We start from the raw sequence: 14,041 nt of genomic DNA, 5'->3' as shown, positions 1-14,041 counted from the left end.
AGAAACACACACCTCACTAACACACACCTCCACACACAATAACACACTCTGTGGAGGAGAGACACACACCTCACTAACACACACCTCCACACACAATAACACACTCTGTGGAGGAGAGACACACACCTCACTAACACACACCTCCACACACAATAACACACTCTGTGGAGGAATGTCTCCAACATGATCACACACACAGTTCAGTTTCACAGTTTGTTGAACCACTGAAAAGTTAATGATCTCTCTCTAAATCTAATGCTCTGTTTATTGAACTTGTAAGAGATGATCACCTCAGTTTCTCAGTAGAGTGTTCAGTGCTAAATACGTCATATCTGCAGGTAGGTGTCCACTTCTGTCCACTGGATATTTATGGTGGTCTCCTGAAGGTCTAAGAGATTCCTACAGCATCCAGAACATTATCAGTCTCCTATTGAACTGTGGCCTGTGACCCTTGGAAGCTGTTGTAATCTGCTGTGACCAGTGGAGTTACGGAAAATTAACCAACACATTCATCACCACACAACAAACCTTTATTTTTATATTTAAAATATATATTTGGCTCTTTTTAATGTAGTCAGTTTTTCTATCAATTTGTGCCATTTTTAAAAGCACAAGCAAAGTACCATTTCTTTTCAAACTATTGTTAACACAAAGCCCCTGAAGAACTCAGTTAACTCAGAGTCCAGATGTAGCTGTGTCTCTTCTGTGTCGTTGTCGTGTGTAAATATGTTTTCAGATGGCGCAGGGTAAAGAATGTTCTTACAGATTAAGCAGCTGACAGTGGTGTCACTGTTCTCCTGGAGGCAGTGTGCGTAAATTTATTAATGGTTTTGTTCATTTTTAAATCATTTTTCTAGGAAATAATATTGTGACGACAGCAGATCAGTTGGATTTTTACTGAATAATTAGCCTGAGAATGAGGTGAGATTTTGGCTGAGTTCCCTGTCTCCATTCTCAGTGTGAACCCACCAGCCCTGACCCCCACCGCCCCGTTCACTGCACATAAAGATTCTAATCTAAACATCATTATTAAAGTCATTATTGTCATATTTCAGTTGTTTGTTTCCTTTTAATTCCATGTTTATTATGATTTTTTTAACAGTTTCTGGTATTTTCCAGTTGTTCTCTCAGCACCACTCCTACCTCCTGTGGTTCTGCTCACTCGTGTGTTTGTGTGTTCACTCCCAGAGATGGTGTAAATACAGAGAATCGATTTCCTTAAGGATATTAATAAGGGTGACTCCCCCTTTTCTTCTCCTCGCTGTGATGGATGATGCTACAGATACCCCCCCCCCCCTTTACCCAGAGTGCCTTGCTGAGGGTCTGGGTGCTGCTGTGACTCTAGTGTCCATTCTCCTCTTTCTGCACTGGTCAGAAGTCCCCCCCTTCACCTGAGACCTGTCCAATGTCCAGATCAGTAGCACCCCCTGTGGAGAGGATCCAGACAGCAGACAGAGCAGAGAGAAGGGTCCCTCAGACAGCTGCAGAGAGGAGGGGGGATGTAGAGCGACAGAAAGCTTCATCATTGGAGCTAATGAACAGAAAACACATATACAGCATTAAACACTGTCTGCAAGCTCCGCTCCATTTCATTCAGTTCTGTTCATTCACTGGGATCCACTGTTACATTCACATGGTCCAGTGTGGACTACGAAGGCAGTCTTAATGGAGCACAGCTGGCCACACATTCCCTCAAGGGCCTCTCAGCACAGTGCTTGTAAATGTGTAACATCTGGCTCGTATCATTTGGTGTTGGAAGTGAATGAGCTAAATGCAGTAGCCCATGAGTAAATAAGGGACAACACTAAGATCAACATTACCTCAGAGGAAAAGTACATGTTCTTCACTGATTTAAAGCTGTGGTGTAAGAGTTTAAGGAATACTGTAAAAACTCTTCATAATGAACATTAAACTGTGTGTATTTACTCAGTAACACAGCTCAGATCAACTGTGACACTAGTATTAAATTACAGTTGTGTGGCTTCTGCTTATGAAAATATTCACATTTAATATTCAGTGAAGACAAATGACTCATTTTACATTCGGTAATTTCAAATATGTTGTCCTTCAAAACACACACACACACACACACACGCACAAAATATACACACACACACACACACACGCACAAAACACACACACACAAAACACACACACAGTCTCACGTTTAAAATAGTATTTTTTATAGTCTTATATTTAATTATATGTAAACAAAATTATTTTTTATAATTCAATTATATTTTTAACATTCCCCTCATGATACACTAAAATAGAGGAAATACATTCATTTCCATAGAGAGGGTCCACTTTGCATCATGAGCCCATGCTTCAGTGCTCTGCTAGTGTTTATAGTCCTGTGAGTTTAACACTTCATGACTGAGAGCTGCTGCCCCACAAACTTCACCCACAGCAACCATGACTTTGGTCTCCATCTTCATCTGGACACTGGCGCTCTGGACGAGAGGTAGAAATGTGGGGTTGTATTTCAGTTTTGAAGATCAACATTGAAACCCTTTCTTGAATGATTTATTTTGAAATTACAATAGATTGAATTGCTTTATTTTTGTGTGTATACAATTTAACATTGATATTTATTTCTCTCTCTCTATTAGGTTCCTTTGGAGATATAATAATGACTCAGTCTCCAGAATCTCAGTCTGTTTCTCCAGGAGACACTGTTACTATCAGCTGCAGATCCAGTCAGAGCATCAGCAATGACCTTGCCTGGTATCAGCAGAAACCTGGAGAAGCTCCTAAACACCTGATCTATTACTCCACTATCCGTCAGTCTGGAGTCTCAGATCGTTTCAGTGGGAGTTATTCTGGTACAGACTTTACTCTAAAAATCACTGGAGTAAAGCCTGAAGATGCAGGAGATTATTACTGTCAGCAGGGTTACAGCTATCCGTTCACACAGTGTTAGAGCGTCGTACAATAACCTCCTTCAGCTGTAGAGGAACTGCTCTGAGTCAGAAACACTCACTGATCTGTGAACAGCTGCTAAAGCTGCACTCAACTGAACTCATCAGCTCCAGAACACTACAGTAGTGAAGAGTGTTCTCTCTTTGGGGAGTTTTCCTCACTGTGGAACAGGGATTTACATCAGGAGATGGAGTATCTCACTAGGAGCAGAAGCAGATAAACACTACACACTGTACACACTACACACAATCTTCACAAGCTCTACACACCGTTACTAATTACATTAGAGCTTGACTTTCAGCTTCATTCATTAATCTATTCACACTGCATCATGTAAATTTACTGAATTAAATGTTAATATCAACTTAACCGAATAATGTAATGATGTTACACCACTGACCTACAGTGACCTTTGCTCTGATCTAACATTATGTCAGTTCTTCTACAGTTAGATCTTCTTAATCTGTGTGTTTTTGTATAATATTAGAAACATTTTTCTTCCAAAACCTGTCCATTTCTATCCATCCTTAAAGCCGTCTGTCTGGGGTTCATGATGATTCTGCATCTGTCCAAAAATGTTCAGCTTGTTTCAGTCAGTCACACTCAACACATCACTCAGCACCGCACTGAATCTACAGCTACTCCCAATTTTAACAACAGAGATTGTACTTTTTAGTGAACTGTATGATGAAGAATCACTGAGATTTTATTCCTCACCAAGACACTGCTCAAGATTAAAGCACAGTTCAGATTATTGAGCTTTTAACTACACAACAATACTGTGTTTCTATGTGATGTCACTATATGAACAAACAATGATCAGGGGGTCCTGACCACTGAAGAGCAGGGTGAAAGGGGGCTAACAAGGTATGCAGAGCAACAGCTGGACTACAGTCTGTGTGTGCACTGCATTCATACATCTGCACAGATCTGATTGGTCTGTGAGTTTACTGCACTACAAAGCCTTTACAATAAAAACAGGAAGAGTTCTGCCGCTGAAAATGAACACTGTTAAAATTAAATCATTCTCATAGTTTATCGGTAGGGGCCCGCATTTGACAACATCTGGGTCCAGACCAGGACCGTGATCAGCCTTTTAGTGACCTCTGCCTTAAAGGATAAAAACCCTGCTCAGAACATACACAAATGTAGTGTGGCCTTGGCTAGTGCTTAGATTAGTGTGAGCCCGACTACGCCACCTAGGGAATTTCGCCCTAGGAAATAACCCCAAGTACTTTCCCAAAAGCACACAGGTACGTTCCAAAAAAAAGAGAAGAGACACGAAATGGAGTTCAGCGTACAAAGTCCTTTACTCTCAGTTGTCTTGCAACATTTAAAATAACGATTTTATTAATAAGTTTTAAAAAAAATAATAAAACAAAAGAATACAGTGGGGTTTTACCTACTGACTACTAAAAATAACCCCTACAAGGTTATTAACTAGATTCGCTCATCATAATGATCCTACCATTTGCGTACATTTTAACTGGGTTCCAGCAGACGCTATCCTATACAGAGTTCCAATACTAGAGACTATAAAACCCACACACAGGTTACCAAAAAGAACCCCCTTGGGGTAGTGACTTCACACACAACAGATCGAGTGCCCAGAAAAAGGAAAAAAATGTACAAAAAGGATAACCAGTAAACCAAAGGGACACTCATATACCAGGTTGCTCTGCAAGAACAGGTAAAAATACACAAGTACGTTAAACAGGCAGATCACATGCTTAAAAGGACTGTAATACCCACAGCCCGAACACCATCCAAAATAATAACCAAAATAAAATGGGTAATTTAAAAGGCAAGAAAAACAAAAGAACTCAATAACAAACAAGAAAAACCCACAAGGGCAAATAATCAAAATAAAAGAGAACCAGATAAAACAAGATAAGTGGTTCGACCCCACAATGTATCCACACAGACAAAACAGCAGGAGACTAGGAGAAGCTCTGCTCCACACCACCTGGGCCACCTCCGATGGCGACACCCCAGAGCACCTAATAAAAGGAGCATTTTAATCATAAAAATATAAAACCGTAATAATAGGTGGGATAAAGCTAGCCATGTGCTAAGCACACATACCCTCTGTGCCTCAAACTCTTAAACCCATCTATAACTAAAAACATTCACCAGCATAACTAAAAGAATGGAATTTGTACCTTGATGCAGCTTGAAAGCCCACTCGTTCTCAGGCACACCAACATACATCAACTGCCTTATATGCACTGTCCCGGATTAGAGCTGCCGCTAACGGCAAGCAACGTGGTGAATCGACAGGGGGTGTGACACCTGTCTTCTTTCCAGTAAGATCGTCCAAGACACTCAGAAGCAAGCACCGCAGTACCGCGACCCAAAGAGTAAAAAGTGGGAGCTTAGCCTACCACATGCTAACTGCGTGTATATATACACTGGAGCTAATGAGCAACAGCATGACCCAGGAGAGAAAGGGGAGGGGGGGGCGGGGGGGGGGCGGAGGAAGACTGCTCCTGAACTACGGTGGCTGCACAAGCCCAAAAATAACTAATGGCCCAGTGACAGCTCTACCTGCTACATTCTACCCCCACATTTTGTGTCGGCGTCCCGTCGACAAAATATTACCCAACACATGGACTAACACCAGGGTCTGAAGTGTACAACAGCCATACTACCTGAATCAGATACCAAAGGTGCCGGGTTAGGAGCTACACTTGCCATGGACATTGGTAGATGATGAGGGTTCCTATGCTGGCCTGCTGTTACTCGAGTTGTTCGTCGCCTCTTATCTAACACTTGCTCAGCAACTTCTACCTCAGATATAACAGGGGAACCCGGACCACTAGGTCCAGCCCTGGGAGGAGGATTGGCTTCAACTGGGTTAACCCCTGGTGGAACTGGAATGGGCAATGGCTCCTGGGACCCAGCTTGAGGATAACCTACCACTAGCCACTGACCTAACTCTTCCTCCTCTGACTCTGAACCATCTTCTATGTTTGGGTTCCCTACTGGAGGAGATGCTGCAGAAGAGTTTGGAGAAACTAACTTTAACATTACCCGGTGTACCTGCCGGACCTGGCCCAAGTCTTGCAACGGGGCCACTGAATACACCACACACCCAGGTTCAGGTACTTTTACTACCTGGTGAACAATGGCACTCCAAGCATCCTGGATTTTCTTACGTCCACGAACAGAATGATTCCTAAGATAAACCAACTGGCCTACCTGCAACTGGTCAGCTAAAAAACCCTGATCATGACGTTCCTTGCGCCGCTGTGCTGCTACCAACAACCTCTCCCTTGCCCCTTTGAAAGCAACCTGGAGACGCCTCTGATGCTCCTGAACCCAATCACCAACTGCTCTACCCTCAGTCTCTGGGACCCTACCCAACAGGAAGTCCACTGGGAGTTGGGGTTCTTGGCCAAACAAGAGAAAATATGGTGATTCCCCTGTAGACTGATGAACAGATGAATTATAGTTAAAAACTAACTGAGGCAAATAATCTGGCCAATGGCTCTTCTGTTCCTGGGATAATGTGCGCAGCAGGTTATGCATTGTCCGATTAAATCGCTCACACTGGCCATTGCCTTGTGGATGGTATGGAGTAGTTCGTGTCTTCTGAATTCCATACAAATCGCAGAGCTGATAGACAAGAGAACTCTCAAAGCTTGCACCACAATCTGAATGTAAACGGGCCGGGACCCCATAACGATAAAACCAGTGCTGAACAAGCACCCTGGCCACTGTCTGAGCCCTTTGATCTCGAGTAGGAATCACTTGAGTAAACTTAGAGAAAACATCAGTTATAACTAAAACCTGTTCAGTACCATCCCTAGCAGGCTCCAGAAAAGAGAAGTCAATGGCCACTACCTCATTTGGTCTCGAAGCCAAAAGGTGTCCCATTGGAGCACGCAACTGTCTCTGTGGGGGTTTAGCGATGGTACACCTCTCACATTGCTGACACCACTGCTTAATATCATTAGCCATTCCAGGCCAATAACACCGCTCCCTTACTAATGCTGTAGTACGCTCTACCCCTTGATGGCCATGCTGGTTGTGCAATTGCTGCAGCACTTCCTCCTGCAGGCATTCTGGAAGCAAAAGCTGCATAATCTCTTCTCCACCATCTGGCTTTAGAATCCTACGGTACAACAAGTCATTACGCTGGACAATCCCATCCCATTGGCGAAGGAACCCCTGAGTCCGGGTTGACAAGTCTTCCCTCACACTCCGACTAGGTAGTCTATGCTCCTGCCAAAAAGAATTAAAACTGCGGATAGCTGGATCGGCTTCCTGCAAACACTTCAGGTCCCCAAAATCACGGGAGGGAAAAGCAGAAATAAAAAACTGAGCTACTGATGAAGGGGCTGCCTCCCTACCCGGCTGCCGAAGAGCCAGAGGCAATGTCACACCACCCACTACTGAACCCTGCAGCTCTTCTGGCGTGGGCATTCTCTGCCGAGATAAGGAATCAGCATTTTTATTTATACGGCCTGGCCGATAACGGATAATATAATTAAATGCTGACAACTGAGCAACCCAACGCTGCTCTGTAGCACCCAACTTGGCAGTATTCAAATGGCTCAGGGGGTTATTGTCAGTCCAGACAACACACTCCTGACCCCAAAGATACTCACGAAATTTTTCTGTCATTGCCCACTTCAAACCCAAAAACTCCAGCTTCATTGAGCTATACAACTTTTCATTAGGGTTGAGGCTACGACTTGCATAGGCCACGGGACGCACTCGACCATCCTGTTCCTGGGAGAGCACTGCTCCCAAGCCCTGGTGACTAGCATCAACCTCTAAAATAAATGGAAGCGAGAAGTTGGCAAAGGCAAGTGTAGGTGCGTTCACAAGCTTGGACTTAAGGGTCTGAAAGCTGGTCTCACATGGCTCTAACCAGAAATCTGACAACTGGGAACCAGGGCCCTTCCTAGTCCTTGTCCCACCCAATTCAGCAACTAAGCGGTGCAAAGGAGCAGCCATTTTTGAAAACCCCTTAATAAACCGCCGGTAATAACTAGCAAAACCCAGGAATGAACGCAACTCTGAAACAGACGTGGGACGGGGCCAGTTAGCCACAGCAGATACCTTCTCAAAATCTGGGGATACTCCCTTATCAGACACCAAATGACCCAGGTACCGGACTTGATGGCGGAAGAAACAACATTTCTCCAACTTGGCCTTCAGCCCGGCTTGATCTAGTCGATTTAGCACCAACTCCAAACGACTCAAGTGCTGATCTAGGTCAGAAGAGAACACAATAATGTCATCCAGATACAGCAACACTGATTGGCAATTCTGATCACCGAATATCCTTTCCATCAGTCTCTGAAAGGTGCTAGGGGCATTACACAACCCAAAAGGCATGCGATTATATTGGAATAGACCAAAGGGGGTACAAAAAGCTGTCTTTGGGCGATCACCCTCCGTAACTGGAATTTGGTTGTACCCACTAGCTAAATCCATTGTCGAAAACCACTGGGCACCTGATAGGGCATCTAAAGTCTCCTCAATCCTAGGCAATGGAAATGCATCCTTCCTGGTTTTGCTGTTAAGCTTACGGTAGTCAACACACATCCGGAGGGTACCATCTTTTTTTCTAACCAGAACAATAGGCGAGGCATAAGGACTACAGCTTTCCTGAATAACCTGATTCTCAAGCAGCTGCTGAATGTGAGCCTTAACAGCCTCATAGTCAGATGGCGGGATGCGTCTGTATCTCTGTCTTACTGGCACCTCATCCAACAAAGGGATGTCATGGGAAATCAAACCCGTACAGCCAATATCCCCTTCGTAGGAAGAGAACACTGCAGCATACCTACAGAGAAGGGACCGCACCCTTCCCTGATCTATTGGGGACAAAACAGACAGATCCAATGCGTCAATTTGCTCCAAAAATTGAACTGGGCTGAGCTGTTTGAGACTGAACCTGGGCAACCACCGTAGGGGGCTCACTCATTTCCTCTGTAACTCCAAGAGGCAGACTCACAACCTGTGCGCTAGTCAACAATCCTAAGGGACGGCGTGGGGGCAAAACAACCCTAGAGCAACCCACATTTACCAAGGGGACATACACGGTCCCTCCGACTACCTTGACTAGAGAAACAGCAACCAACAAGCCATCAGGTAAGGCACTTAAAGTATCAGGAGGTTCGAACAAAACCCCAGTAGTGCACTCACTGAGATGACTGGAACAGGTGGCAGCAACCATCTTGAATGTACCTGCTGGTATATGAATAGGTCTCCGCCCCCTAACCCTAGCTACCCCTGTGTCTTGTATAGAGGACCTATCAGAAACCTGATGACAATACTGCAGGGCTTGCTGCCAAGGTGGGGATGCGTGCACAACTGGCGGTAGGTCAAACAATGCAGGGCCATGCTGACAGAAGAGTTCCTGATAACACTCTCGAATGACGTTCATACCCAACACGCCAGGGACTATAGGTGAGGTACTACAACCTGGGGGATCTTTAATTACCAACCAACCACGGTTAGGGAGGGATTTTCCAAGTACCTCCACGGTTAACTCAACGTAGCCCACATAGGGTATTTCTAGCCCATTAGCCGCACGAAGCTGCAACCACCGGCAAGAACGCAAATCACCCTGAATGTGTTGACGAAAGAAACTCTCAACTATGGTTGAAACCATCGACCCTGTATCAAGCAAACAGTTCACCACCACACCGCCCAATTGAATAGCCACTTTTGGGCACTGCCCAACTAAGGACGGACTGGTCAACTGAAGTAAAGCAGGCTGTGAGGTAGAGCCAATACTGTCCCCTCCCACGGTGTGGCTCTGCACCTGGAAGGGAGCTAGTTTTCCGCCGGCTGAGAATTAGGGGCTGCACGACTCTGAGGAGGAGTCCCTATTGGGTGCACTGAAACACGTTCATTATCACAGTCGCTGGCGTAATGCCCTGGTTTTTGACAGCGTCTACAGATAATATTAGGCCGGCTAGGACCAGTAGGCCGAGAAGAGGCACCTAATTTAGCGATGCTCTGGGCTAACTGATTAATCTGTTCTTGCTGTTTAAACAGCATAGCCCTTAATTCTGTCATCTCAGAAGATTTAAAATTATCTGCAGCATGCTGAGCCTGATAAGACTCCCCAGACATCTGCAGTGCACACATAGAGGGGACAGAATAGCTCCTACCTCCCCCATTATCAGCTGACCTACTCTCACGCTCCCATCGGATGGCCGCTGCCCGCACCTGCAGCATAGAAAGTGCTGGTGTCTGACGAATCAACTGCTTTAGCTCCCTACACAAGGCAGAGTCTAGAACACTCTCCACAAACTGGTCACGAACCAACATATCAGCATCCGGTACTACAGAAGGTGCACACTGCTTTATTTTTTCCATAAGGGCTAAAAGGGCATGAGAGTACTCCTGTAAAGATTCCCCTTCCCATTGCTTACGGTGAAAGAAACTCTCCTGCAGGGCAATATATGACTTCGAGCACCCATATAGCTCTTTAAGGATAGATAGAATCTTCTGAGGATCCTCCTTTTCCATTCTAGGCCTATACCTTATTTCATCCTTAGCTTCTCCTTCTAGATGATCTAACATAAAATAAGCCTGATCAATAGGCGCCAAATGGCGTGCCCGAATGCTTGCCTGTACCTCTTCACTCCACTCTTCTATACCTATACCAGCCCTGCCTCTAAACACTGGGCATTTACGCTCACGAGGAAGGTACAACACCCTTTCGACTGGGGTAGGGTTACTCACCAGCCCTCGAGATTCACCACCACTACTGGGACCTGGCTGAGACTGGGAAGAAGCCCTTTCCTGTAAAAGGCGCTCATTATCTGCCCGGAGCTGTTGCACCAAATCCCTCATTTCCTGAAGCTCACTGGCCATCATAAGGACAGAAGGGAAAGAAACAAATAAGAAAATGAATTAGCTTAACACCTCCTTACAGGCACACAAGTACAATCCTTGTGACCCAACGTCAACTGCTGTTTTGCCTTTGAATAAGAACAACAAGACAACACAACTGAACTCCAAAACACGTCTCTGTTTCTGGATCCTGCCGACTACGCCAAAAATGTGGCCTTGGCTAGTGCTTAGATTAGTGTGAGCCCGACTACGCCACCTAGGGAATTTCGCCCTAGGAAATAACCCCAAGTACTTTCCCAAAAGCACACAGGTACGTTCCAAAAAAAAAAGAAGAGACACGAAATGGAGTTCAGCGTACAAAGTCCTTTACTCTCAGTTGTCTTGCAACATTTAAAATAACGATTTTATTAATAAGTTTTAAAAAAAATAATAAAACAAAAGAATACAGTGGGGTTTTACCTACTGACTACTAAAAATAACCCCTACAAGGTTATTAACTAGATTCGCTCATCATAATGATCCTACCATTTGCGTACATTTTAACTGGGTTCCAGCAGACGCTATCCTATACAGAGTTCCAATACTAGAGACTATAAAACCCACACACAGGTTACCAAAAAGAACCCCCTTGGGGTAGTGACTTCACACACAACAGATCGAGTGCCCAGAAAAAGGAAAAAAATGTACAAAAAGGATAACCAGTAAACCAAAGGGACACTCATATACCAGGTTGCTCTGCAAGAACAGGTAAAAATACACAAGTACGTTAAACAGGCAGATCACATGCTTAAAAGGACTGTAATACCCACAGCCCGAACACCATCCAAAATAATAACCAAAATAAAAGGGGTAATTTAAAAGGCAAGAAAAACAAAAGAACTCAATAACAAACAAGAAAAACCCACAAGGGCAAATAATCAAAATAAAAGAGAACCAGATAAAACAAGATAAAAGTGGCTCGACCCCACAATGTATCCACACAGGCAAAACAGCAGGAGACTAGGAGAAGCTCTGCTCCACACCACCTGGGCCACCTCCGATGGCGACACCCCAGAGCACCTTGATGCAGCTTGAAAGCCCACTCGTTCTCAGGCACACCAACATACATCAACTGCCTTATATGCACTGTCCCGGATTAGAGCTGCCGCTAACAGCAAGCAACGTGGTGAATCGACAGGGGGTGTGACACCTGTCTTCTTTCCAGTAAGATCGTCCAAGACACTCAGAAGCAAGCACCGCAGTACCGCGACCCAAAGAGTAAAAAGTGGGAGCTTAGCCTACCACATGCTAACTGCGTGTATATATACACTGGAGCTAATGAGCAACAGCATGACCCAGGAGAGAAAGGGGAGGGGGGGGGGGGGGGGGCGGAGGAAGACTGCTCCTGAACTACGGTGGCTGCACAAGCCCAAAAATAACTAATGGCCCAGTGACAGCTCTACCTGCTACACACTGCTGCAGCTGCACCCTACTGCAGGTGCTGAGGGGGAGGATGATACACACAATAACACACTCTGTGGAGGAGAGACACACACCTCACTAACACACACCTCCACACACAATAACACACTCTGTGGAGGAGACACACACACCTCACTAACACACACCTCCACACACAATAACACACTCTGTGGAGGAGAGACACACACCTCACTAACACACACCTCCACACACAATAACACACTCTGTGGAGGAGAGACACACACCTCACTAACACACACCTCCACACACAATAACACACTCTGTGGAGGAGAGACACATACACCTCACTAACACACACCTCCACAGGTCCATTCCCTCCAGCTTGGGGTCCATGCTGTCCACTCCAGTCCAGGTCGACACAGGGGACGTCAAATGGCTGATCAGTTCATTATTGTTCAGATGTCTATCACCACCTACTGGTGCACTGTCCTATAATCAGTGTACAGAACTTACACAGCTCCAACACCTGGGCTCCACACCTGAGCACCACAGCTACTGATAATTAATCTAACTTCATGTCACACTGCTCTCTAATGAGAGGAGACTGATCAACATTTCCTCTCACTCTCTAAACTTACACAATAATTTACAATATAATCAACTCAATCAGAATCAAACAGTCCATGTCCCTGTCCCATCTGACCTTTTCTGATCCTTCATCACCACCTATAGGTTGTTTGAAGATGACATCATGTCACTGCCTGATCTGCAGATGGAGGACAGGAAGTGATGTCATACACAGGGAGCTCTACAATCACTAATAAATCTGATAAATCAATAATCATTGTTACTTTTACTGATAAATCATGAGGAACATAAATTAAATACCAACATTGTTGTTCAAGAGGGACAAATAAAAGCAATAATGTGACTGAGAAAGGCTTATGAGCCAATGCCTGTGTTCAGGACGAGACTGAGACAGCTTCCTGTTCTGAAACTTCTTGTTGGAATTTAGTTGTGTTTTGTCTGTTTTAAATCTCTCACCAGCGCAGACCCAGCACCAACACAACTGTGTACAACACACACTCACTTCTCACACCTGCATGAGGCTGCCGTCACCTTTAATTCACCTGTGTCCCGTTCCACCTTAAACACTAGAGCATACACCATACACCTGCTGCATCATTTAAGGTGGAATGGAAAGCTTATTTAATTGTGTGATCTGTGAGGAGCGAGTGTTTTATTTTGCTGAGTTCTGTGGCAGCTGTGTGTCACTGGTGAAGGACTGAATACCTAAAGTTACTTTAAGTAAACAACCATAACATTAATGTTGAGAGGCGATGCAGCACGGGTTGTTTTTGTTGCTCCTTTAATACACTGGATGATAAAAGAGAACCACACCCCAGTCATTGTGGAGTGACCGAACTTCTAAAACCAAGTTGTGTGTCTAAATACTTCAGTGATCTTTCATTAGTGTTTTTGAGTTAAAGGACGTCTGGAGAAGAAGACAATAGCTGCTAATCTCACAGTTCAGTTTAAATCTGTCTCCATCATCATCTCCAACATGTGTTGTGTTGTTTTGTTTGTACATTTCTCTCGTAATATGGTCTACATTATCACAATACAGGCTCCATTCTGGTTATCTCGTCCTACCCTCGAGATTTCACACATCATCAGAACCATGAGAGTGAAAACAACCTGGACTTCAGCTGAGGGTTTCTCCCTTCAGATTCTCAGCAGGTCTGGTGTCTAATTTCTTTAGGGGGTTGTACAGCAATGGTAAAAGTCCAAGAGCAGACTGTTACACCTAAGTACTCAGTCTGACGCTCAGAAGGCATTTCTACAGATTGGTCACTAGTTCATCAGTTTCTGT

General features: G+C 44.7%; 1 protein-coding gene across 1 annotated transcript in view; it reads right to left on the bottom strand.

The window, feature by feature from the left end:
* Window positions 1-9,325, bottom strand: part of LOC136694867 (uncharacterized) — a 16,663-nt gene extending 7,338 nt beyond the window's left edge. The window contains exons 1-2 of the mRNA XM_066668704.1: window positions 9,216-9,325; window positions 5,574-8,833 (exon numbers count right to left, since the gene is read on the bottom strand). Of these exons, the coding sequence (XP_066524801.1) occupies window positions 5,574-8,833; window positions 9,216-9,325 (3,370 nt within the window). The remainder of the gene's footprint in view (window positions 1-5,573; window positions 8,834-9,215) is intronic.
* Between the last annotated feature and the right edge of the window lie 4,716 nt (window positions 9,326-14,041).

This window comes from Hoplias malabaricus, chromosome 4 (assembly GCF_029633855.1).
Source record: "Hoplias malabaricus isolate fHopMal1 chromosome 4, fHopMal1.hap1, whole genome shotgun sequence".
NCBI lineage: Eukaryota > Metazoa > Chordata > Actinopteri > Characiformes > Erythrinidae > Hoplias > Hoplias malabaricus.
The sequence above is the reverse complement of the archived record's forward strand: the minus strand, read 5'-3'. Positions and strand labels throughout refer to the sequence as shown.